This window comes from Rhinoraja longicauda, chromosome 16, assembly GCF_053455715.1.
Source record: "Rhinoraja longicauda isolate Sanriku21f chromosome 16, sRhiLon1.1, whole genome shotgun sequence".
Lineage (NCBI taxonomy): Eukaryota > Metazoa > Chordata > Chondrichthyes > Rajiformes > Arhynchobatidae > Rhinoraja > Rhinoraja longicauda.
Genome location: NC_135968.1, coordinates 33,622,023 through 33,649,302, shown reverse-complemented (window position 1 = coordinate 33,649,302; position 27,280 = coordinate 33,622,023). Strand labels below are relative to the sequence as shown.

Here is a 27,280-nt window from a genome sequence, read left to right as displayed (position 1 = left end):
ATCAAATATTTAATTGTGAATATGAAGAATAAAACTATTCGTGTAAAGCCTTTCAAAATAAGCCTGCATTAAAAGCAAAGTATGTCAGGAAATGTGAAGATTACTGAACTGATAAAATGTTAAATATCTCTCAGTTTATTACAAGCTACAATAAACTTATTTTAAAAATTCATATTGTCCTCTCTCTTAAATGTAATTCACCTTCACTCAAGCAGATAATGGCAGCTGAGTGACAGAATTATTGAGCAAATAATTTCTTCTAAACTATTTCTGCTCTATGCCAGATGGACTGCATTAAGGTCTCCGACAGCAGATGAGAAATGCGCAACATGGTCAGACATGGTTTTATAGTTTAGCTTGCTGCCATTTTCAATTATACACCAAAGCCTCTTTTTCAAATGACCACTTGACCTCTGCTTGAGCAGCCATTAACCTTCCACAGCCCAGCGTAAGCTAACACCGGCATGACCAGAGACATTACACTGTCAGGTCCATTTCCCACCAAAAATAGATGCTGAATGTAAATCAATATGTTTACTCTAGTCTCCCTGAGTAATTTTGTCACACTGGCATAACTTTTTAACTTCCCATTCTCTGGCGAGAGTACAGATGCATCTTGACTGTTTTGAATATAGTCCGGAGTCCTGCTGTATTCTTAAGAATTTACATTTATATCACATTCACATGTGCACACATTACTTCTCCTTTGATTATTTTTTAAACATAGCAATTATGTTCCTGAATATGAGAATGGAATTATAAATAATACTTTATCATCAATTTCTACATTGAGTCAGCTGTGTATTTCTGTCATTGCTCACTCCTGTCTGTTTATTATCCCCCCAGGATTTTGCTTATTTATTTGACAATTCAAATATGAATGGACGAAAGAGATTTCCAGGTTACTAATTGGTGCTCTTTTAACTTGCCACTTGGCACTTTTAAAAAAAATGTTTATTTTTATTTTATTTAAATGTTAACAAAACACATACATGTTACAAATCATAGTACCCAATGATACCTACATTATACAATGATACCTACATTATAAATTCGATTATACATGTATTGTTCTGTATTATCTCCCCACCCACAATCCCCCTCCACAGAGAGAGAGAGAGAGAGAGAGAGAGAGAGAGAGAGAGAGAGAGAGAGAGAGAGAGAGAGAAAGAGAGAGAAAGAGAGAGAAAGAGAGAGAAAGAGAAAGAGAGAGAGAGAGAGAGAGAGAGAGAGAGAGAGAGAGAGAGAGAGAGAGAGAGAGAGAGAGAGAGAGAGAGAGAGAAAGAGAGAAAGAAAAAGAGAAAGAAAAAGAGAGAAAGAAAAAGAGAGAAAGAAAAAGAGAGAAAGAAAAAGAGAGAAAGAAAAAGAGAGAAAGAAAAAGAGAGAAAGAAAAAGAGAGAAAGAAAAAGAGAGAAAGAAAAAGAGAGAAAGAAAAAGAGAGAAAGAAAAAGAGAGAAAGAAAAAGAGAGAAAGAAAAAGAGAGAAAGAAAAAGAGAGAAAGAAAAAGAGAGAAAGAAAAAGAGAGAAAGAAAAAGAGAGAAAGAGAGAAAGAAAGAAAGAAAGAAGGAAACCTGGAGTCAAGAAGGAAACACTTCCGGCTAATTTCTTATTAAATTCTTATTAAGGGTATCAAAACAATCCTGAAATTAAATATTTCCAATTCTTAGTCCTAGTTTTAAAATGAATGGGCTCCAAACTTTCAAAGATAAATCATATCTATTTCTCAGATTATAAGTAGCTTTTTCTAATGGGATATAACTACGCATTTCTGCATACCATCTTTCAATTCTTATTTCATTGTGATCTTTCCAAGTGACCGCTACACATTTTTTTGCTATTGCTATTGCTATTGCTATTTTGAGAAATCTTTCCTGATATTTATCTAAAATTAACCTTGGTAATATTCCTTTAGTATCTCCCAATAAAAACAACCTTGAATCCAATGGATTCATCAATCTTATTCATCAATTGTTCCAAAAATTTTTTTAGGTCTTTCCAAAAAGGAGTTACCTTCGGACATGCCCATGTGGAGTGTAAAAAAGTACCCACATCTTGGTTGCATCTAAAACAAATTTCAGATAAGTTTGGTATTAAATTGTTTAATTTTTTCGGAGTTAAATATAATTGATGTAAAAAATTATATTGTACCAAACTATATCTCACATTAATAGTATTTTTCATACTGTCTAAACACAATCTTTCCCAACTTGGTTCATCAATGCTAATATTCAGATCTGTTTCCCATCTTTGTCTTGATTTTTGAATTTCTATCTTTGGACTAGATTTTTGTAATAATTTATACATTGAAGATATGAATTTTTTAGTTCCCTTGCCCTGAATCAAGGATTCAATTCCTTTAATTTGAAATAGAGACATTGAATTACCTAAAAAAGATTGTAGTTGATAATAGAAAAAAATACTATTCCCTGGAATTTGATATTTATTTCTCAATTGAGAAAATGTCAAAAAATTATTTCCTTCATAGCAATCTCCTTTATATGTTGGCACTTTTGACCAATTTTTTTTTTCTTTAAAAAAATGGGGTGGATTGGGAGCTTAGAATCTATTGTGTAAACTTAACGTCATCATTGTGATATGGAAACAAAAGAATGATAATTCTAATCTAGAAAACAGAAAGACTGAATCATGGACACAAGGCCTAAAACACAGAATATAAAAAATAACAACATTTTATCTCATTACGTATGAAAAACATAGACGCCCATTTGAACCAGACTTAATGAACTGCAGGTGCTGGTTTACAAAAGAAAACAAAGTGCAGGAGTATTTCAATTCCCAATTCCCTACTCCCAATTCCTCTGTCTATGCCTATGGATCTGCGCCCAGGATGAGGTTTTCATGTCCTCATTCTTTAGGAAACGGGGGTTCCACTCTTCCATTATGAATGAGGCTCTCATAAGGGTCTCCTCAATATCCCGCAGCTCCACTCTTGCTCCCCCTCCCCCCATTCGCAACAAGGACAGAGTCCCCCTTGTTCTCACCTTCCACCCCATCAGCCGTCGCATACAGCATATAATCCTACAACACTTTCGCCACCTCCAACGGGATCCCACTACTGGCCACATCTTCCCATCTCCACCCCTTTCTGCATTCCGCAGAGACCGTTCCCTCCGCAACTCCCTGGTGAACTTGTCCCTTCCCACCCAAAACACCCCCTCCCCAGGTACTCTCTCCTGCAACTGCAGGAGATGCAACACCTGTCCCTTTACCTCCCCCCTCGACTCCATCCAAGGACCCCGACAGTCTTTTCAGGTGAGGCAGAGGATCACGTACCTCCTCTAACCTCATCTACTGTATCCGCTGTTCCAGGTGTCAACTTCTGTACATTGGCGAGACTAAGCACAGGCTTGGCGATCGTTTCGCTGAACACATCCACTCAGTCCACCTTAACCTGCCAGATCGCCCGGTTGCTCAGCACTTTAACTCCCCCTCCCATTCCCAATCTGACCTTCCTGTCATGAGCCTCCTCCATTGTCAGAGTGAGTGAGGCCCAGAGCAAATTGGAGGAACAGCACCTTATGTTTTGCTTGGGTAGCTTACACCCCAGCGGTATGAACATTGACTTCTCTAACTTCAAATAGCCCTTGCTTTCCCGCCCTCTCCATCCCCTCCCCCTTCCAAGTTCTCCCACTAGTCTTACTGTCTCCGACTACATTCTATCTCTGTCCCGCCCACTCCCCTGACATCAGTCTGAAGAAGGGTCTTGACCAGAAGCGTCACCCTTTCCTTCTCTCAAGAGATACTGCCTGTCCCGCTGAGTTACTCCAGCATTTTGTGTCTACCTGCAGGAGTATCTCAACAGGTCTGGCAGCCTCTTTGGAAGACATGACATTTATGTTCGGGCCCCTTCAGACTAATTATAGTGGGGAGGGTGAAAGCTGAAAAAGAAGTGGGGGCAGGACAAACCCTTGCAAGTGATAGGAAAGTGCCTTTTCCCATTCCCTTCCACCTATATCCCTTCTCTGGCTTCACATTTCACTCCTTTCTCCTTACCTTATCTTACAACCTTTTGTCTTCTCCATCTGTGGACCCATCTACCAAACAAAACTTCCCTCACCTGTATCCACCTATCCCTTGCCAGGCTTTGTCCCACCCCCAACTCATTTACAGCATCCTCCCAAACTACTACAATTAGTCTGAGGTAGGGTCCTGACCCAAAACATCACCCCCCCATGTTTTCCAAAGATGCTGCTTGACCCACAGTTACTCCAGCACTTTGAATTTTTTTTGCTGGCCATTTCCTCAAGCCAATAAATGCCTATGATTTGTAACTGTTTCTATCGACATAAGTCGCTACAGATTTCTTATTGCCATGTAGAGCCAGAAAAGGCACCAGGCAGAGTTTGTGAGGGTCTGGCAGCATGTTGCCAATCAGAGTTCCGCAATGCCGTCATTGCTTTGGCAGTATAGGTCCTGCTCGAAATCCTCCTCTGTTTACCACCCTACTGGTAGGCTCCTAGCATCAATATCGTTATCCGAATTGCACTGCAGGGCAAACAGATAGTAGAGATAATAACACAAGAATTTGGCTGCTGCCTCCTGGCATTTATTTGTCCAAGTAATGAATTAACTTTACTTTTGTTAGATCTAAGTCATTGGATAGAATTGATATAGCGAAATAACGTTCTCTGATGGGTGACGATCACGTTCAATGGACTTTACTTTTAAAGATTACGGTGGGTCATTTGGGGATGAAATTATTAAACACTTTCACCAGTAATGGCAAAGGGAGTCTTGCAAGGACATTGCAGGCACTGAAATTGTCAAGATTGAGATGGACAGATTTTAGTTAGGCAAGAGTATCAAATGGTTTAAAACAAAAGAGGATGAACTTTTGTGCTTAGAAATCCATTCCTAATTGATAGTGCTGACAGCATTATGCAGCATTCTTTTCTACTTCCTAAATTTGTTTTTGTTGACTTTTGGAAACAGTAGAAACTAGTGTTGCTGTATATGGCATGGTTAGCATTACATAGAACATAGAACAGTACAACACAGGAACAGGCACTTCAGCCCATAATGTCCATACTGAACACGATCCCATGTAAACTAGTCTTCAGTCTGAAGAAGGGTCTCGACCCGAAACGTCACCCATTCCTTCTCTCCCGAGATGCTGCCTGACCTGCTGAGTTACTCCAGCATTTTGTGAATAAACCCATGTAAACTAATCTCTGCTTAATCGTGATCCATATCCATCCATTCCCTATACATGCGCTGATTCAAAAGCCTCTTATACTGCCTTTATCATCATCTCTAGTAGCGTGTTCCAGGCACCCACCACTCCGTGTAGAAACTTGCCCCAAACATCTATATACTAAAACTCTCGTTTGTTTGTTTGTTTGTGATCAAACTACAGCCAAAACGGTACATGATAGCATGACAATTTTAGCCCCACCTTACTCACCATCATCGCTTTAATGGTAATGAAAGTAGTATTATTGAAATTGGTGTTATATTTTTAAAGTTATTCACATTTTGACATCTAAATCTATCTCCCAGGGAGGGAGGGGGGAGGAGGGAGGATAAGGGGGATTGAGGGGATGGAGTGGGGGGAGGATGGAGGGAGGGGGGAGGAGAAGGGGTGAATGGAAGGGAGGGGGGAGGGTGGAGGGAGGGAGGGGTGGTGGGAGGGACAGGGACAGGGAGGGGGAAGAGGAGGGAGGGAGGGAGGGAGGGAGGGAGGGAGGGAGGGAGGGAGGGAGGGAGGGAGGGAGGGAGGGAGGGAGGGAGGGAGGGAGGAGAGGGGAGGGGAGGGGGGAGAGGGGAGAGGGGAGAGGGGAGAGGGAAGGGGGAGAGAGGAGGGGGGAGAGGGGAGTGGGGAAGGAGAGGGTGCTGCACCAATACAGGAGAGGTTTGGGCCCAACGGGTCCACTTGGTCTAGTCTCTTTTAAATTTTGGCCCTTTCACCTTAAAACAATGGATTTGATTCATACAAAATGGCACCAGATATGTGGTGTGTCTTGTCTCGGCAAAATCTACTATTCCTGCACTCTTGTACTTAAGTATGATTGTGCCAATGTATAGCATGATTTTTAATTAACTGTATGCAAAAAAGGAATTTTACATTACCTGGGTACATGTGACAGACAGCAAAGTACCATTGAATCAGTCAGATGAAATGAAAAGTTGCTATAAAATACTGTCACTTTGCCTACTTCTGTTGGATGTGATCCCCAATTAAACTGGCCATTTTGGAATGCAATCAAGGTAGGTTCAGAAAGCTGTCCAGATAGCTAAAGAGGAATATGCAGAGCAAGTGGAGGAAGGAACTGCAGATGCTGGTTTAAACCGAAGACAGACACAAAAAGCTGGAGTAACTCAGCAGGTCAGACAGCATCTCTGGAGAAAAGGAATAGGTGATGTTTTGGGTCAAGACCCTTTGTCAGAATGAGAGTCAAGGGAAAGGGAAACAAGAGATATGGACGGTGATATGAGGTATAGAACAAATTACTGACAAATATGCAAATAGGTAACAATGATAAAGGAAACAGGCCATTGTTAGCTGTGTGCTCGGTGAAAACGAGTGCAATAATATTCAACAAGACGACTTTGAAGCTGGTACAACTTGGGTGGGAGAGGTATGGAGAGAGAGCGGACGCAAGGGTTACGAAGTTAGAGAAGTCAATATTCACACCACTGGGCTGTAAACTGTCCAAGCAAAATATGAGATGCTGTTCCTCCAATTTGCGTTTGGCCTCACTCTGACAATGGAGCAGGCCTAGGACAGAAAGGTCAGTGTGGGAATGGTAAGGGGAATTAAAGTGTTTGGCAACCGGGAGATTAGATAGGTCCAGGCGAACTGGGCGAAGGTGTTCAGCGAAACAATTGCCCAATCTATGTTTGGTCTTGCTGAAGTACGAGTCCAAACCTTGAACAATGGATAGAGTAGATGAGGATGGAGGAGGTGTGTGAATCTCTGCCTAACCTAACAGTTCCCTGGACAGAGTCGAGGGAGGAGGTATAGGGGCAGGTGTTGCATCTCCTGCAGTTGCAGGGGAAGGTACCTGGGGAGGGGGTGGTTTGGGTTGGAAAAGATGAGTTAACCAAGGAATTGACAAGGGAACAGTCTCTGCGGAAAGCGAAAAGGGATGGAGATGGGAAGATATGACTAGTGATGGGATCCCATTGAAGGTGACGAAAATGTCGGAGGCTTACGTGTTGTATGCAATTGGTGATGGGGTCATAGTCACATACAACACGTAATCATCCCATCAGCTGTCACATACAACACATGGAATTAAAGGTTACAGTGATCTCCACAGCCTTAAGCATTGCCCTTGCGTGAGTTTCCATTTGCCAGCTTGGTTTTACAAACTCTGACAAAGTCAAGGAGCTTGAAAAATTGCCCTTTTAGAAAGCTCAAAGATAATTCAGAGAGGTGCTTCCTGAACACCTGGTACAGGTTTGGCCAACGGCATTATTCTTCCCCAGGAGGGGTAATGAAGTCTGCACAGAATGTGGAATGGGAAGGAATAGAACCAGAGTCTCAGTACTTAGAATAAATGTAAAAACTGAGTTTACTCAGGTTCGATCCTGACTACGGGTGCTGCACTGTAAGGAGTTTGTACGTTCTCCCCGTGACCTGCGTGGGTTTTCTCCGAGAATCTTCGGTTTCCTCCCACACTCCAAAGATGTACAGGTATGTAGGTTAATTGGCTGGGTAAATGTAAAAATTGTCCCTAGTGGGTGTAGGATAGTGTTAATGTACGGGGATCACTGAGCGGCACGGACTTGGAGGGCCGAAAAGGCCTGTTTCCGGCTGTGTATATATGATATGATATGATATAAAAAACATGAGTCAGCAATGGACCATCTAAAGCAAAAAGTAAAAATTTGCACACAGTTTTGTGACTGAGAAATAAAATAAAAAATAAAATGTATATATTTCTGTTTGAGCCGTTCCCTGCTCTGGTTGCTGAGTGACATGAATTTAAGTTCTAAAGTTTCTCTGTCAGACATGACAAAGGTGAGTTTCCTGTTCAAGTGATAAGATCACTTATCTGATATGCGTTTAAGATCTTCCCCATGGATAAACACGGTTAATCTCCTGAAAAATACAAAGAGTTCAGTTTGTTGGTCATGATGAGTTGACAAGTGCCTCTTCCTTCTCTGATATCTTCCAACTCCAAACTGTTGAGTCCAAAACCACCAAATCTCAATGCTGTTAAAGCTATTATGTTTGTAGGTGGACAATTTGAAGTATTTCATCAACAATTCACTCTCTGTTCAGTTTCTTCCTTGTGAGGGATGTTCTCTAGATACATTGGGTTATTTCTCCCCTCCCCTTCCTGACCATCTATCACTATTATCCAACAACACCCATCTTCATTCCACAGCTTCCTCTCCCTCCATAAGTTCCAAGTGTCAGTGGAGTTAAAATAGTATTTGGTTTTGGCTCCCCAGTCTACAACTAAACATTGCTTAAACACCCAGTATTTAAAAAACACCAGGATGTTAATTTCTGTAACACTGACCACACTGACCACAACCCAAGAAGGAAAAAAGACCAAAGAGGATTTAAAGCAAAATAACTGGTAAAATACAAAACATACCAAGTAACATGTTGGGGAACATTACAACTTTACAATCTTGTTTGTTGTATGATGGGTCAGCCAAACCTGAGAAATCTTGTTGTTTAGTCATTTCTCTGGAGTGATCTCATGAGGGGGGATCTGATTTTCCCCCATCCACACAATTTAAAATTGAATTATGCATAAGGCAAGAACACTTGCAAATGTTAAGCCATTCAAATTCAACAAGGAAACTCTTACCCTCTGCCAAGAGAAATCAGGATAGGTTTTTCTAGCCCCATTAGAATCTGAAAAGCCTCATTCATGTTCTTGTAAGTAAAATACTCTGCAGCATCTCCAACCACCACACAGTTGGGATTTGACTGGTCAATCTGGTTAAACTCTGGTTGAAGACCTATAAGTAAATTGAAGGATATTCACATTGGTTTATTATCATCACATGTATCGAGAAAACTTTGTTTTGCGTGCTATCGATTTGAATTTTCCCAATAAATTAGTACAATCAAGCCATGAACAAATCAAAGTTTTGATGGACACAAATTAAGTGCTGTGTTGAGAGTTTTGTCATTTCAAATATCTTAATAGTTCAATTGTATTCATGAGTTAATGACACATTAACTACTCTCTTGCTTTTACAACATCCTTACACATATCCATCTAGTTATATTTCTAGCGATGGGGAAAAAACAGTAATGTTGGCTACAATGCATTTGGCACAGATAGAGGGATAACACATTTATCCAAAAAAAGAGAAACTGCAAAATCTCTCAATGTTTTTAAAAGGAACACATGCTATTTCACAACGGAAGGGCAAAATGTGCACATTTTGGTTGATAAAGATATCTGCAAAATCAAGAAATCCAACATCTTGAAAGTTTAGTTTCTCTCAATAATCTAGCAATGTAGAGAACTGAAATGCAGTTCATTTCATGACCTTTCGCTGGTTCATCCAAAGCTCAGATTAGCAATTTTTAAAAGCAAGGGCACCCTAAATAGTCCAATGGTTAGAAAAAGTAACACAACATAAATTTATTTTCAGTGCAATCAGTAACATTCAATAAACAGGCTTGAAAATAACAAAAAAAACTATAGAGGCTGAAAATTTCCAAATAAAAACTGAAAAACAGGTCAGGCAGCATCTATGGAAAAGGATGTCAACATTTCACCAGAAGAGAGGATTTCTGTGTAACAAAAAAAATCAAAGTGCCTCATCGTTCGAATAAGCAATCAAACAAAATTGTGTCGCAGCTCAAAGTTGTTCACAAATGTTTACTCTGAATGTCACCAAAGGAGGTGCATCATGTATTGCATTAGTTTCATTATGGTTAGTTAGGGTGAATATTCAATGAAATGAAAGAATTATTGCAAGTGTAAGTAGAGTGGCACAAAAGGAGTTACTGCAGAAAACAGATGTTTCTGACCAGCAGAGAAAAATCGGCTTACAGACAGTTTGATGGAACAGAAAATTCCTTGGGTAACCCAGGGACAGCTGAACAATATTCTCTCGTAGTTCAAATCCCTTCTATAATGTGAACAATTTTAAAAGCCTAATGAATGGTAATGGGTTATATGAGCACAGAGCAACATTTTGGGTATTTGGATAAAAATATGCTTTTTTGATCCTATATTCCGTATTTTACTTCTCAATGAGTCATGGAGTAAAATAATAAAATAGAATCATGGAGTTATGCAGCACAGAACCAGGCCCTTCAGCCCAACTCATCCATGCTGACCAGGTTGCCTAACCCAGCTTGTGTCACTTTCCCGCAATGGCTCATATCCATCCAAACCTTTCCTCTCCTTGTACCCGTCCAACTGGGTTTTATATGTCATTATTGTAACTGCATCCACCAAATTCCTCTGGCAGCTTGTTCCATAAACCTACCTCCATATTAAAAAGTTGGTACCTCAAGTCCCCTTTAAAATGTTCCCCTCTCACATTAAAAGCTATGCACCATGCTATCAGACTCTTCTTCCCTTGGGAAAAGATTGTGTCCTTCTCCATATCTATGCCTTTATAAAGCCACTCCTCAGCATTAGCACTCCAGGGAAAACAGTCCCAACCTATCCATCCTCTCCTTATAACTCAGACCCTCCAGTCCCAGTTACATCCTCATAAATCTACTTTGAGGGTGGACTCCTTAAGGTTAAATCTGAGAGAAAATGTTCAAATATACGTTATAATTATGTGATATACCAGAGAGTATTTTATAACGATCTAGCTTTCACAACCTTTTACCCACTGACCAAACATGAGGCCATATTCCTATTTCACCCTTCACATTATATGGCTCATGATGCCAATTTAACTAAAGAGAAAACTGTTAACAGTAAATACGCTTTAAAATGTGCTGCACCCTTGCATCATATAATTAACTTTTTTCAATAAATAAAGACTAAACAAATATATGAGTCATGTTCTGAAAAATAGAAATAGGCTTTGCAACACATAGTTAAATTGTAATTTACTCCACAAAAAAAATCTAGAAATTTAATAACTGCAAAGCAATGGTGTGTTTGCCATGAAGAAGTTTTATTTATTTTATGAAGACTATACTGAATACTAATAAATTCAGCAGTGATAATGATAAAAAGATTTGAATACCAACCATCATGTACCAGAAGATGAGGTCTAAGTCCACGTTCCTTCAGAACTTGACAAACAGCAGGGGCAGGAGAAAAGACTTCATCCACCGTGATATCAAACCCCAGGTTCTGCAATTTCTTTACAAACTTTTCCCGGGTGGCTTGTGTTTCATTGGTACAGAAACGCACTTTTAGGTTGGCTTCTTTGAGTCTGCAGCAGAAAAAAAGGGAAACTTAAAATGTAATGTTTTAAATGAACGCTGCTATCTACAAGAACTTTATAAATAGTAATGAATACATTTCATCCAGAGGCAAGACGTGGGAGAGTTCCTTGTACTAAGGGCATAACATACCAGCATTAATCATGGGAGATGTATGAAGTGATTACATTATCTCCAAACCTTAGAGCATAGAACAGTACAGGAACAGACTCTTCCACTCACAATGTCTGTGCTGAACATTATGATGAGCTAAACTAATCTCCTTTGCTTTCAAATAATCCAAATTCCTCCATTCATTGCACATTCATGTGCTTATCCAAAAGCCTTTTAAATGCCACTATTGTAACTTGGCTCCACCACCACTCTGGTATGACATTCCAGTCACCCACCATGCTCTGTGTAAAATATTTGCCATGCACATCTTCTTTACCCCTCAAGAAGCTTAAGCTGAAAGCTATAGATCGACACAAAAAGCTGGAGTAACTCAACGGGACAGGCAGCATCTCTGGAGAGAAGGAATGGGTGATGTTTCGGGTCGAGACCCTTCTTCAGACGTCTCGACACAAAACCTCACCCATTCCTTCTCTCCAGGGATGCTGCCTGACCAGCTGAGTTACTCCAGCCTTTTGTGTCTATCTTCGGTTTAAACCAGTATCTGCAGTTCCTTCCTGCACAAGCTTAAAGCTATACCTTATGGTCTTTGACATTTCCACTCTGTGAAAAAAGGTTCTGACTCTCTAACTAACTAACTATGCCTAATTATGAAAGTATAAGGCTTAATCGAATCAAAAGTTCAGCAACACGTACATTCAATAACTAAAATTACACTAACAAAGATCGAAAACAAGCTCAGCCTTCAAAGATTGCAATCAAATGTCCGAAAATAATATGATGGATGGAAATTTAATGTTAGCAAAACTGTCACTATTCACTATCATTACTCTGTAACATTGTAAGCGACTTGCACATCTGAACATAGACAGAGTTGACATGGTTCAAGGTCCATGCACTCTTTTCAGCACAAATTGAAACATCATGCTTTAAGCTGAAAGTGGATCTTTAAACATATGCCATTTACTGTTGAAAAAACCTCTTGCGTTTAACTTGCATGTGACTTTTAATTTCTTCAAAATAAAATTTTCAAAGTATTAGAAATAATAATCTGTAAAATACTGTCATTAAATTTGATGTTTCACCTCACCCCCTTATATATCTGAATCTTTATTTTCCTTTCAATAAAGTATTTGAAGAGTTAAATAAGCAAATGCTTTTTGCTTACTAGTTTGGAATCTGTGATAACTATTCCAAATATTGCTGACTGGAAATATTTACATTTATAATGCCAAGAGAGCAATAAGGGGGTCTTGAATTTAGTAAATGAAAACAAATGAGAACATAACTTCTGATAGATACAAATCATAAATACTGCAGATGCTAGAAATCCAAAGTTTAAAAAAAACTGCTGGAAATACTCAGCAGGTCAAGCATACCTGTGGGAAGAGAAACAGAGTTAAAGTTTCAGGATAAAATTCCTTCATTAGAACTGGAAAATATATATTTTTGCATAGAAGGTGCAAAGAAACTTTGCAAATAAGGTGGTTGGAGGGCAGGATAAGACAGAGGGAATATTTATGACAAAATAAGACCAGCTCAATTGAGTTCATGAAGGAAGAAAGTGATTGTGCACCCTTGTGTAATATGTTGCAACCAGCTTTGATACCAAAGATAACTAGGTTTATTAAAAAATGGATCGTCATCAGTTGGGCTGAGGAATGGTTAATAGAGTTCAATACAGAAAAGTGCGAGGCATTGCATGCAGGTGGAACTAATGTAGATGGAGCACAGTTGGCGTGGGCAAGTTGGGCTGAGGGCCTTTCCTTGTTGTATGACTCCAGCATGGCTGGAGGACATGCCCAGCAGGTTAATCTGCCTAATGTCTATGTTCTGTCCAGGAAGAGAGAGACTGGGAACAGAGCAGCAGGAAATAGATGAATGTGTCAAGGCCTCTGTACTTTGTGGTATACATGAGGCTACAATTTAGGAAGCAGCACATGTGGAAGATTTCATCAATGGAACAAATATAACAGAGATGGGGGTAGTGGGAGAATGCAGTCCTTATTTTCTCAATTTCTCCATCTCCACCACATCTGCTCCCAAGAGCAAGCTTTCCATTATAGGACACATGATGTCCTCTTTCTTTAGTAAATGTGGTTTTCCCGCTGTTGTAATAGATAGATCCATCACCTGTGTCTGCTCTGTGTACCATTGTTCTGTTCGCATCCTCCCTCCCTCCAGATGGAACAAGGATAGAAATCGCTGGTTCTCACCTTTCACTCCACCAGACTCTACATCCAACACATCATTGGCTGTATATTGAAGGTTGCTACGAGGACCTATTGTATGGATGTGAGTGGCTCGTCTATTCTCAATATGGAATCAGAAATCCAGAATGAGGAGGGAAGAGACAGATAGACCATGTCAAGGTGAGAACAGTATGGCAATCTAACATACTGCTTTAAGTATTCACAATGTTAATTATCATTATTATCTCTCTTTTCCATTTATGACAATGGACTTCAAATTGAAATGTTATCCCTGCTTCTCTTTCCATGGATGCTGCCTGACCTACTGGGTCTTTCCAGCATTTTCTGCTTTTATTTCTGACAAATGAATATCTGATATGTACCCTAATGAAGACAATGAACAGCTTAGGTTAAACTTGGAACCTGTAACCCATTACATATTTCTAGAACCGTTATTCCGATTAAATTATTGCTGGACAGATCCTCAAAGCATTTATATCAGAAAAGAAACGCATTTGGAAAAGAGTGGCACATTTATTGATTCACCTACATTCCATTCCTCTGTCTTCACAATTTGCACTTTTCTATCCTTATCTCACACCTTTAGGCTTTTCATCTCTGGCCACTGTCCAAACATCTGCCTATTCAAAATCGCCCCTTGCTGTCACTTGCTCGGTTTTGTCCTGCCTATTACTCACTGATAGTGCAATCTTTCATAAATGTAGCAAAGTGAACATTTATTTGACATCACAGTACACCCGCATATCTAACGGAATGGCTGACAAGAGACTTGTGGAACTCCAATGACCTATCCGTGTTCTCCAGAAATACTGCCTGACCCGCTGACTTACTCCAATTCCCTGTGACTCCAAGTAGACTGCTGCTTTTAACTAGAAAATCACTACAAATACAAATTTCAAATCTAATTCACAGCTAAAACTCAATTTTTTATACATTTTAGGGAGTGATAAAATGCTTCATAATGTTTTCAATGTCCTCTTTAAGACCAAATGGAAAAGAAAGACAGCTTTGTTTACCAAGGGATATCTAATGGACTGAACTCTTGTTAAACATTACCAATTGCATTAAACATTTCATAACAAGCAAACCGTTGGCAGCAAAAATGAAACATCCCCTCCCAAAGATAATGAAGCCATTGAGTTTTATCGATGTTTGCACTGGAAAGCACATCAAAATGCATTCTGAGCAGTGAAAAAAGGGTATGACTTGACAAGTCTTTCTTAATGAGAGTGATGACGAGTTTCTTTAGCACTATTTATCTTTACTAATTACGGTTAGTGTGAATTATCAATTACAGTTAGAGGTAATTGCCCTTCATAGAGAAAGCTTTTTTAGTTCATTCACGGCCATTAATGTATTGCTACAATTACCAGTCACATTTACATTACCAATATATCTCCATTGTTCTAAATTGTAAAGTAATTTCATTTTTCACAGGAGAGCCTCTCATAATTTACTGATGCAATTGACTGAATAAGTAGAGAGACTGCCATGGGGCTAATCAGTGATAATGAATTATCATTTGACCTTGTAAGGGTAATGCACAACACATGCTCTCTTCAGATAACTACATATGACATCTGCTGCAACTTTGACTTCAGTAAAGTTTGTATCCAAAAAGGGATTAAATGCAACTAATTATATCAAATTCAGAATGATCTGCTAGGTTTAAGACAAAATATTTTCCCCATTTTAATAAATTCAATTAAAGAACAAAATTTCTGATTCAGCAGAAATTAAAAAGAGATACTGCAGATCTCTTGCATATAAATTGCATATAGAATTCTTAAGGGATTGGACAGGCTAGATGCAGGAAAAATGTTCCCGATGTTGGGGGAGTCCAGAACCAGTGGTCACAGTTTAAAAATAAGGGGTAGGCCATTTAGGATTGAGATGAGGAAAAACATTTTCACCCAGAGAGTTGTGAATCTGTATAATTCTGCCACAGAAGGCAGTGGAAGCCAATTCACTGGATGTTTTCAAGAGAGACAGATTTAGCTCTAAGGGTTAACTGAATCAAGGGAATATGTGGAGAAAGCAGGAACGGGGTACTGATTTTGGATGATCAGCCATGATCTTATTGAATGGCGGTGCTGGCTCGAAGGGCCAAATGGCCTACTCCTACACCTATTTTCCGTTTTTACGTTTCTATCTCTCTATTGCGAAAATGAAAAGAAAAGTGAGCATTTCTGATGGCGTCCAGGATTCAATCAGCTTCTCCCTTGGCTTGACGTTATAAATATTTTCCACAAATACCAAGGTAATAGTACAAGCATGCAAAGTTTGTGCACTGCAGATCGCGAGGCTCTGAAATAAATCATTTCTGCACAACATCAGAGGGCATTTGACCCCAATAGTCTATGCCAGCTCTCAGACCATTCCCATCACTTCTATTCCCTCACTCATTTCATGTAACCTATTCTCTCCTACATACACCAGAGGCAACTTACATCAGCCAATTAACCTTGGGATATGGGAGCAAACTGGAACACCCAGGAGAAACCCAAGCAGTCATGAGGAGAGTGAGCAAACTCTGCACCAGAGGTCAGGATCAACCCAGATTGCAGGGACCATGTAGCACCTTACCCTCATTAATGATTGATAAAGGTCATCATCACTATTAAATTAGAACACAATTCATTTTACTGTGTTGTATTGATGTTTGATAGATTACTTTGTCACAAATAATGCTTACATTTTAAACATTTAGTTGCTTTCTTTATGGAATTATGTGTGTTTCCCATTTTACTGGTGTTCACCTGTCAGTGTGTCAATGTGTGCTGCTTGTAGTGCTTGAATTTATGGCTCATTTCAATTTCAACTTTATTTAATTAAGATGCAAATAGATATTTACATCAACTTTTAGTTTCTATGATAAATTACAAATAAATCTGCAAGACAATAGATAATAATTACAGATATAAAATATCATTGCTTCCTGTTACTAAACCAGGCATTCCTTCCCCAGTTATGTTCATATTTAAGTATTCTATTAACAATTAGTAGTCTTTAAAAAGCTGCATTTTGAAGCAAAATTTACGTCTGAAATTGTAAAATGTTTTGCCTACTCAAGTGTTTCAATGCAAAATGAAGTGTTTTGTTTTCCATTATTACCATAGGAAACTGCAAAAAATCTTGCATGCATTAATGGACAGTGCATTCAAGAGAGAGCTAGATAGAGCTCTTTAGGATAGCGGAGTCAGGGGGTACGGGGAGAAGGCAGGAACGGGGTACTGATTGAGAATGATCAGCCATGATCACATTGAATGGCGGTGCTGGCTCGAAGGGCCGAATGGCCTCCTCCTGCACCTATTGTCAATTGACAGTTGGAGGAAGTTTAAACAGTCCTGCAAGAACTCTTTTAGAATAGAGAACAGGACAGTACATGCCTGTGCCCCATTATGTCAATTTAAACTGTACATCTGCATGCACATAGCCTATGTCCCTCCATTTCCTGAATATATGTCTGTTTTAATCACACATGGAACATTTTGCCACAGGTTGCAAAAAGTTAAAAGATTAGTTGGAGAACAGTGCAATGTGATAGATGTTTTCATGAAAAGAGCATTAAAACACAACATAAAATAATAAGCAGCTTTAACTTGCTTACTTGCTAAATTGTTAGGTTCAAACTGGAATGATCAGCCAACAAATTAGATTTTTTTTAACCTTCGACCTACAACAGATTGAAAAGCAACACTCTGAGCCACACAGAATCCTGGAGGAACTCAATAGGTCAGGCAGTATGTGTGGAGGGAATGGAGAGGCAACATTCCAGACAAAATATATGGTTTTACTGTTGATCGGTATAAGAAACACAAAATATTTTAGAATAGCGCTCATCTTTTTTTTTAGATAAAGGTTTATCCTTTGAACTGTCTGCTATGTGCGATTGCATCATCTAGACTGCTTTAATTTCGCTGTACTTTGTGTAGTGACAATAAAGGTTTTTTACATTTACATTTTTTACATCATCTCTTAACTTCCTCTATGAATCGTTAAGATCTCGTAAGTAAAGTTCAAAACACTCAAGTAGACTGATAGAATTAAATTGTAATTTAAAAACAAAAGATTCTGGTTGGGTGTGAAGTGCTTGGCACTTTCACAACATGTATTGCACAATGGCCTAATTATTTAAGCATTTCAGAGAATACACCATTTTCGGAGGAAACCTGGGATAACAGGCAGGTGCTATGTGGTGGGGCCAAAGATTTTCTTCAAGTAATCATGACTGCAAATGGCTCAAGTAATCATGACTGCAAATGGCTGCCATGAGCAAAGGGTGGATTATACTTGCACCAGGTCGTGACAAAGCCTCCTATATCTATTGTTCACAATAGAATAGGTGGAATAAATGGGCAAGTTACAATCATGGGAAAGGGAGACCCAGAGAGAGATTGATATACACAGCCTTGTGGGTCTGGGTGAAATATTAATGCGAAATGAGATTGCAATCAAAAGCAGAGGTGACTGGGGATTCACGTGGGTAGTGATAATGAGTTGGCCATTGTGATGGACTGGGAGGCAAGGGTAGGGGCTAATTGTGCGGCTTGAGGGACCACAAATGAGAGAGGTGATTATCGTAATTAAAGTGAAACCTACCTAAAAGTTCCCAATGTTGGACTCAGCAGACTAGGCGATGTGAAGGCCTGTTTCTGTATAATTGCTCAGCACCGCCATGTATGAGCTCATCATATGCACCAGAAGTCTTGGAAGAAAAGTTGGGAATTAATGGACTTTATGGCAAGGATAGAATTTCTAGGCTCTGATCTTCCCAAATCATTTCAGGCCATTTGGAAATGCTGGGTTGTGTCTTAACAATAAAGTACAAGAGAAGTAAGACAGCAGCTTAGATATTGGTCATTCAGCTCTTGGTCCCAGCTTCATATCCTATTCATACTGTTGGGATGGATATATCCTCAACTTGCTGAGCACAAAAGTCTTCTTTTTTTTCCACTTTAATCTTTATTGCTTTTATACATACACAAATAAAACACATAGTATACAGAACTATTTTCTTATTAAAACATTTTCCAATAACTTACATTATTGTCAATAAAATTATAGTGTTTATGTCTTTATTTCTATACCTAATCCATTTTCCCATTTTCTGTTAAACACGTCTTCTTTCACTCTTAGAGAATATGTTATTTTCTCCATCACAAATATTTCCTGTACTTTGTCTAACCATTGTCTAAGCCTGGGTGTGTCCACTACAAGCCAGTTTCTTGTAATGGCCTTTCTGCCAGCTGTAAGTGTGATTTTAACCAAGTAATAATCTTCCTTCAGCACCACTGTAGTTATATTACCCACGTGTAAAATGGAACACATCTTGGAGACTATATATCCTAATACCTCCTTTAATACTGAATTCACTCTGTCCCAAAATGGTTCTATTTTTGGGCAACTCCAGAAGATATGTGCATGGTTTGCGTCTGTATGGCCACATTGCCTCCAGCATGTTTGTTGCCTTAGAATTTGCTTGCTTTTTATGTTAGGCGTAATAAAGAAACGAATCAAAAATTTCCAATTAAATTCTCTCCATTTTTGTGAATTAGTGGATGTCTGTAGTGTTACACACATATGATGCCATTCTTCTTCTGAGATTGTGATGCTCAATTCCTTTTCCCACTTAAATTTTACATAAAATGTAGTTTTAGCTTGACATTCCATTAAACTATGATAAAGTTTAGAAATAATCCTTGATGTTTTTTGATGATATGCATTGACTATCACTTCTACCACTGGATTCTTTTCTTCTGATGGCTCCCTTTTAACTTTTTTGTTGTAATATTCTCTCAGTTGGAGGTATCTAAATGAGTCTTGGTTCCGAAATGCAAATCTGTCCTTCAAATCTTGAAAACTTTTTAGGTCTCCATTTTCAGTAACAGTACAGAATGCAGTCATTCCTTTTTTAGACAATAGACAATAGGTGCAGGAGTAGGCCATTCGGCCCTTCGAGCCAGCACCGCCATTCAATGTGATCATGGCTGATCATTCTCAATCAGTACCCCGTTCCTGCCTTCTCCCCATAGCCTACTCTTTAAATGTTGAGTCATACATCCCCGGTTTAAATTCACTATCCAAAGCTATCCATCTTAACACTTTTTGTCCTTTATTCAAATTAAGTTGACTGGTAAGAGTGAACCAGGTTTCTAAAGTAAATATCGTTATTGGATCGATTATACTCCTGATATGTCCAGGAAGCGCTTTTTCTCCCAAGAGTGTTTGGATGTGGAAGTCAGGGATATATGTCTCAATCTCTTTCCACCCAGCTATGTAGCTATCCTCACACCAATTAATTAATGGTCGAAGTTGGACTGCATAGAAATATATCCTAAAATTTGGAAGTGCCATTCCACCTTTGTCCTGTGTAGTGTATCAAACTCTGGCCTTCTTTCCTCCCCAAATAAATCTAGATATTAATTTATCCCATTCTGTGAATTGTTTTAGTGGTACCTCTATTGGCACTGATTAAAACAAGTACAATAGCCTTGGCAAAATATTCATTTTCACCACATTTATCTTACTACTAAAATCTATTGGGTAGGTGGACCATCTTTCTATATCCTTTCCTATGTTTTGGTTGATGTGATTATAATTGGCCCCATACAACATTGATATATTTTTCGTTATATATACCCCTAGATATTTGATTGATTTTGAATCACATTTAATATTATACTTTTGCTTGATTTCTTCTAGAGGAGCACAATTAAATAGGAGGATTTGAGTTTTTGAAATATTCAATTTATATCCTGCATAGAAATTCAATTTCTCTATGATCCCCATCATCCTTGGAAAGGAGATGTTTACATCCGTGAGATACACCCATCATTACGTCATCTGCAAAAAGGCCAATTTTATGTTCTCTGTCTCTTATAGTTACTCCCCTCAGTTCCCTATCTTGACGGATCGCTTGAACCAATGGTTCAATATATATAGCAAACAGGGTAGAGCTAAGATAACATCCCTGTCTTGTTCCTCTTCCTAACACAAATCTCTCAGTTAAGGACCCATTCACCTTTACTCTTGCAGTAGGTTGCTGGTAAATTATTTTAATAACTTGAATTGAATCTTTGGTAAAGCCTAATCTTTCTAGTGTTTGATATAAGAATTCCCAATTAACCCATCGAAAGCCTTTTCTGCATCTAGGCTTATCAGGACAGCGCGTGTACTTTCCTTTTGAATCCTGTGCATTATATGTAGGGTTCTTCTAATACTGTCCTGTGTTTATCTGCCTATAATAAAACCAGTCTGGTCTTCATCAATTAAATCTGGCATGAACTTTTCAAATCGTTTAGAGATAATTGAAGAATATATTTTATAGTCCACATTTAGAATTGATATCGGTCTGTAGTTGGTACAATTTTCCTTGTCTTTGTTCTCTTTGGGGAATAATGTTATAATTGCCTCTTTCCATGACGGGGGTGTCTTACCATCTTTGATGATCCGGTTAAAGGTTCTCAGAAGAAGTGGGTTCAGCTCATTCTGAAATATTTTATACCATTCTATAGGGAAACTGTTGCTGCCTGGGGCCTTGTTTGTTTTCATCCTACCAATTGTCTTCTCTATCTCCTCCAGTGATATTTCTGCTGTGATTGTTTTATTTTGTGTCTCTCCAATACAGGGCAGATCTATTGTACTTAAAAAAAGTCCTCATTGATTCCCCATCTACTGTAGAGGTTTGTGTATATAATTTTTATAATATTCCTGGAAGATATGTTCTATTTCTTTTGGATCACTCTTCAATTTCTGTGTACAGGGGTCCTTAATTTGGTGTATGGTGTTGTCAGCCTGTTGTTTGCATAGTCTCCGGGCAAGTAATTTAGTGGATTTAGGGCCTAGCTCATAGTGTGCCTGTTTTACAAACCTTGCTTTTTTCTCCACCTCTTGACCCAATATTCCATCCATTTGTCCCCTCAAATCTTCTATTTGTTTATAAGTTCTCTGGTCCTTATTATTTTTATACTTCTGTTCTAAATCCTTCAGGTCTAATATCAACTTATTATATGTTTTAATTCTGGCCTTTTTAATATGTGATGCCCTAGCTATTAACCTACCTCGTATTACAGCCTTCATTGAGTCCCATAGTATGGATGGGTCCACCTCCCCATTGTCATTCTCCTCTAGATATCATTTGATTTCCAATTTAATGTCATTAACAGTTGTTTTATCATTCAGTATTCCAACATTTAATCGCCACTCTGTGTTTTTCCTTCTACTGTCTATTTGAATTGTTAGGTACATGGCATTATGGTCTGATACATCTGCCATGCCAATTCTGCAATCCGTTACCCTATAGCAGTCTTCTTTCTGCATTAAAAAATAGTTTATTCTGGAGTAAACTGAGTGCGGTATTGAGTAATGCGTATAGTCTCTTTCTAGAGGGTGAAAATTCCTCCAGACATCAAGAAAACCAATTTCTTCACAGGTAGTATTTAGTAGTTTTGTTAACTGGTTCTTATTCTTCTTTTTGCTTGTCGTATCAAGGCTATGATTCAGTACAACATTCAGATCCCCCCCACATATACAAATTCCTTCTGCTTCCATTGCAATAATATCAAATAGGGATTTGAAAAAATGTTTATCACTATCGGGGGGGGGGGGGGGGGGGGGGGGGCATAGATATCACCAGTGTCAGGATATTATTATCAACTTTGCCCTTTACTATGATATACCTCCCTTCTTTGTCTTTTATTTCTTTCAAAAATTCTAATTTAACTGAGTTTGATATTAAGATTGCCAGTCCTCTTTTATGACTACAAGTATGTGAGCTATAATGTGTGTTTTATATCCAAATCTTTTCAGCTTCTCGTGCTCTTGTCGCGATAAATGGGTTTCTTGTAAAAAAGTAATATGCATCTTCTCTTTTTTCAATTTAGTCATGACTTTGGCCCTCTTAATTGGATGACCCAAACCATTCACATTTATAGATATCAGCTTAAGTCGTTGACTCCCCCTTTGTTTTGACTCCCCCACTCATACTGTACTCATTTAAAACTTAAACACTCGCTTACTTTGAATTTAGGGGAGGTTTATTTGTCCGACTGTACGGAGCTCTCTGTCTAATCAGCCACCATGCTCTGCTGCCTACCGGAAGTCCGCACAAAAGTCTTCTAAAACTTGTTGTGGGCAGTTTCCATCCAGTGCACAGCACACAAATGTTTGCCTTGATAAAAATCTCATTCAGACTCAGAATAGATAGATTTTGTTTTGTCATGGGCACAAAAGGTATGTATTTTTGAGATGGGTGCTGAGGCATGCTGTTGGAGCACAGTAGAGGGAGTTTTGTACCTGGTTGAGTTAGACCTGACCTAGAATTACAGAGCTCAATCCTGACATATTGTACATGAAATGAAAGGTAGACCATTGCCTTAAATTAATCTAATGCATTTTGTTGAACTCAAAAAGCAAAAATAAAATGACAATTCTTCTGCTTTTCCAGAGAACCCCATGGTCCTCTGCTCAACCCCCTGTGTCATTATTTTGGGATTGGGGTAGAGAAGGAGGAGAAAGAATGCCACCAGTGATACCACTTATTGTTACTATATAGTACATGCACTGATGGTGCAATCTTTCATAAATGTGGCAAAGTGAACGTTATTTTAGGATTAATTTGGTCATGACAAACAGATGCACTATCCTCAAATATATTTCTGAAGGAATAGTTTTCCTTTCCCTTGGGTTCTCTGCACATAGATAATTCCCATATCTGACTGACAGGACAACTGAAAATCCTGATGCCAAATCCCAACCAAGTTATTCTAAAATTAAACAAAACTACAAGTAGTGCTGCTATAATCCATGTGTCCAGAACGTGAACTGGAACTAACACGATTGGTGAAGTCTTGCGTGGGCCAAATCAGCCAAAACACATTTACGATCATGAACTAGAGATTGCTTAAATGTTACATTGCAAATTGACAGGCAGAAAATAAAACTGCCTTAAAAAAAAGTGTTGGAAGAAAAACTTATTTGCCTGTATCCTCTGTGCAGTAATCAGACACCATTGCCTCTTAAAAATTTAGCTGCTAATTACACCGAAGGAGGCCACTGAAATTAACAAGGGATTGACACTTGTGCAATGATACTCTTAAACAATTTTATACACAGCCTTTAGTTTTATTAGCTAGCAAAATAAACTTACAGCTATTAAAAAAAAAATTAAATCCTGGAAAAAGTTTTGTCCCCAGCACCCTTTTCCAATTGACACAATTGTTTTAACCTGATTTTCTATCGCGTGAGGTTTCTTAGGAATGCAAATATGGTACAACACAACTACTATTCTGGAAATAGTGGACGATGAGCAAATATGCATTCACTGCTGACACCAGCTGTCTTCAAATTCCCAAGGCTGACACAGAGAAGAGAGTGTAAGGCAAACACAAAGTGACCCAGTCTCTCTGAAGCCATAGCCGATGCAGTTTATCTATTAAAATGCTGTACAACGTACTCATAGACACTCATCATTACAAGATGAAATGCTACCCTGTCAGAGGAGTAAAAGTTGGTTGATCAGGAAGTTAGCCACTACAAGGCAGCTTTGAACTGACCTTTACCTCGTCCAAGCAGGTCAACAGTCTGATGATGTCCCACAATGCAATTACCGAGTGTCAGATGTGCAACTCCTTACAAATCAACCAGAATTCTACACATCTGCTGGCTGTCAGCATCTGCCAGGCTCAGTCATGTGCAAATAATGAAAAGCATTTGTTATTACCCCAGAACAGGTAAGCATTATGACAATTAATGTACATCCCAAGTGACCTTGTATAAATCTAAATTCTAATGACCCCTTTAAGCCTTGGATATGTGGATGTTGAAAGTGATCTACATCAGTGAACGAGGTTTGACATTCATTCATTCATTTTTCAGATGTGAGCTTCCAGTCTTTACCTGATGGAACCCTGATCTGCAATATATAACCCACTAACACTGATTAGCATAAATTTGAGCATAAAATTGCTTAACATTTGCAAAGCAAACTAGATTTGCAACATTACCTTTTGCCGCTGGCTGGGCCCGAAACTTTTGTCATTATTAAAAGCAAGCACAGAACATTTACAATGTGCATAGTCAAGAGAGTAGATTAAATTCCTACTGTTGGAGAGAAAATTTTCCTTTGCCTGCAAGGGTCATGCTGAAATCAGTTAATTTCAGGTTTGGGGCAAAAGAATCAAATCATACCCAATTTAATAATCTAATTCAATATTTGCAGAGTGATTGGGTAGAAGTTAGAAAAATAGTCATATAACGACAGTGAAATGTCCTCCCATAAAGGGTAGAATACAGTGACTGCATAAATTATACATAAAGACAACTGTGCAAACAATACATCGTGCAAAAACACTGTCAGAAAAAACAAACAAAGCCATTACAATGCAAAAGGTGGGCCCCATTGTTCCACAGCCAAGATAAGGCTACGGCAGTGTAGGTCGGTTCAATAACCTGTTAGTTGTAGGAAAGTAGCTGATCCTGAACATGATGGTGTGGACCTGCAGGCTTGTGTAATATCCTGCCGAACAGTAGCAGTGAGAAGAGGGAGTAACCCAGATGGTGAGGATCTTTGATGATAGATGCCACCTTCTTGGGGCTGCATCGCATGTAGATGCTTTTGATGGAGAGGTGGGCTGTTCCTGTGATGGGTCCACCACTTTCTGCAGCTTTTGGAGGGAGAGATAGAACAGCCATGATTGAATGGCAGAGTAGACTTGATGGGCCAAATGGCCTAAATCTACTCCTATCACATGACCTTTTGCATTCTTGTGCATTGCAATTGGTATACTAGGCTACAATGCAACCCGTGAGGATACTTTCTACAGTATATCTGAATATAGATATTCTGAATCTCTTTAAACTGTTAAGTAGAGGCGCTGGTGCACCTTCTTCACGATTGCATTCATGTGCTGGGCCCAGTACAAGTGATCCGAGATGTTAACTCCCAGGCATTTGAAGTTGCTAGCTCTCTCCACCATTGACCCATCAATAGAAATTGATATGGGATCTCCCATCTTCCATTTCTAAAGTTAATGGTCAGTTCCTTGGTCTTATAGGCATTGTGCAAGAGGTTGTTGTGGCATCACTCAACCAGGTGTTTTATCTCTCTCCCGAATGCTGATGAATCATTCAGCCAATAAAAGTGGTGTTGCTTGTGAATTTATAGGTGGCATTGGAGCAGTATTTAAACACAAAGACATGGGTGTAAAGTGAGTAGAGCCAGGGGTTATACATGCATCCGTGAGGTGCACCTATTCTGATGGTCAATGCGGAGTAGATATTGTTTACCAATCCCACTGAATTGAGGTCTGTCAATGAGGAATTCAAGGGAAGGGAAGTGCAGAGGCCCAGAGCTTGGTGATGGGTTTGGACCAGACGATAGCATTGATCGCTGAGCTACAGTCGGTAAACAGCAGCCCGAATTATGTGTCCCTGCTATCCAGACCATTCAAAACAGAGCGGAGAGCCAGTGAGATAGCATCTGAATACTCTAGCCAGTTGGTCCATGCGGGTCTTTAATACTTGGCCGGACAGGCCGCCTGGACTGGACACTTCCTAGATTCACCTTCTGGATGATGCTCTGGCCCGAGACTGAAATCACAAGGTTGTCAGAGGCTGTGGGGGCTTATGTAGATGTATAATTTTAAAGCATCCATAGAAGGCTGTCAGCTCATCAGAAAGTGAGCAGCCTTCAGAAAGTCATACCCTGATCTTCATGTATGATACTGGATTGTGTGTTAAATGCCACAGATCTTATCCTCAGCTGATTAGGAGTCTCCTGGTTCAACTGGAGCTTCTGGTTGGGGAAGACTCAGAATGTTTTGTAGGTGCATACTCGTCCACACATTTGCTGACAGCCGTGGCATATTCATTCATGATGAATTCTTGAACACAGCCCAGTCCATCGAATTAAAGCAGTCTCGTAACTCCTCTTCTTTGTAACTCACCGACCAGCTCTTCATGGGTATAAAGTGAGTAGAGCCAGGGGTTATACATGCATCCATGAGGTGCACCTGAAGAAGGGTCTCGACCCGAAACGTCACCCATTCCTCCTCTCCGGAGATGCTGCCTGACCCGCTGAGTTACTCCAGCTTTTTATGATACCTTCGACCAGCTCTTCATTGTTTACTTTGTCAGTACCACGCTCTTCAGCTCTGTCTACAGCAAAGATACTAGAGGAACAAGGTTGACCACTCCATTGAAATCGCCTATACCGAAGTGTAGTATGCAAAGTAGCCATTTTAGTAGGCAAAACCTGCCGTCCGTTATGCCTCTCGCAGTGAAATCAGTGTTTTGGGGGAACAGTATGTGTGATTATACCATTAAAATGCAGAATATATCTCATCTATCAATTCACAGATTGTTGTTATTTTTCTTTTAAAATGTTTCTGCAAGTTTCTGCCTACTAAAATGGCGCCTTGACATACTACGGTTTTTAGGGTCGAGTGGTCTATCTTGTTCCTCTAGTATCTTTGGTCAGCACACAGTAGAAGCAGTGCAGCCAGGTGGCCAGATTTTCCAAAGGGCGGGTGACAGTCGGAGTGATAGGTGTTCTTGGTGGTGGTATAACGATGGTTGGTATGTATGGGTCCTCTGG

General features: G+C 39.3%; 1 protein-coding gene across 2 annotated transcripts in view; it reads right to left on the bottom strand.

Moving 5' to 3' along the window:
• The window catches only part of lhpp (phospholysine phosphohistidine inorganic pyrophosphate phosphatase), a 161,918-nt gene that overhangs the window by 112,799 nt on the left and 21,839 nt on the right, over window positions 1-27,280 (bottom strand). For both annotated transcript variants that reach the window (XM_078413593.1, XM_078413594.1), the window contains exons 2-3: window positions 11,162-11,349; window positions 8,793-8,946 (exon numbers count right to left, since the gene is read on the bottom strand). In XM_078413593.1, the coding sequence (XP_078269719.1) occupies window positions 8,793-8,946; window positions 11,162-11,349 (342 nt within the window). The remainder of the gene's footprint in view (window positions 1-8,792; window positions 8,947-11,161; window positions 11,350-27,280) is intronic.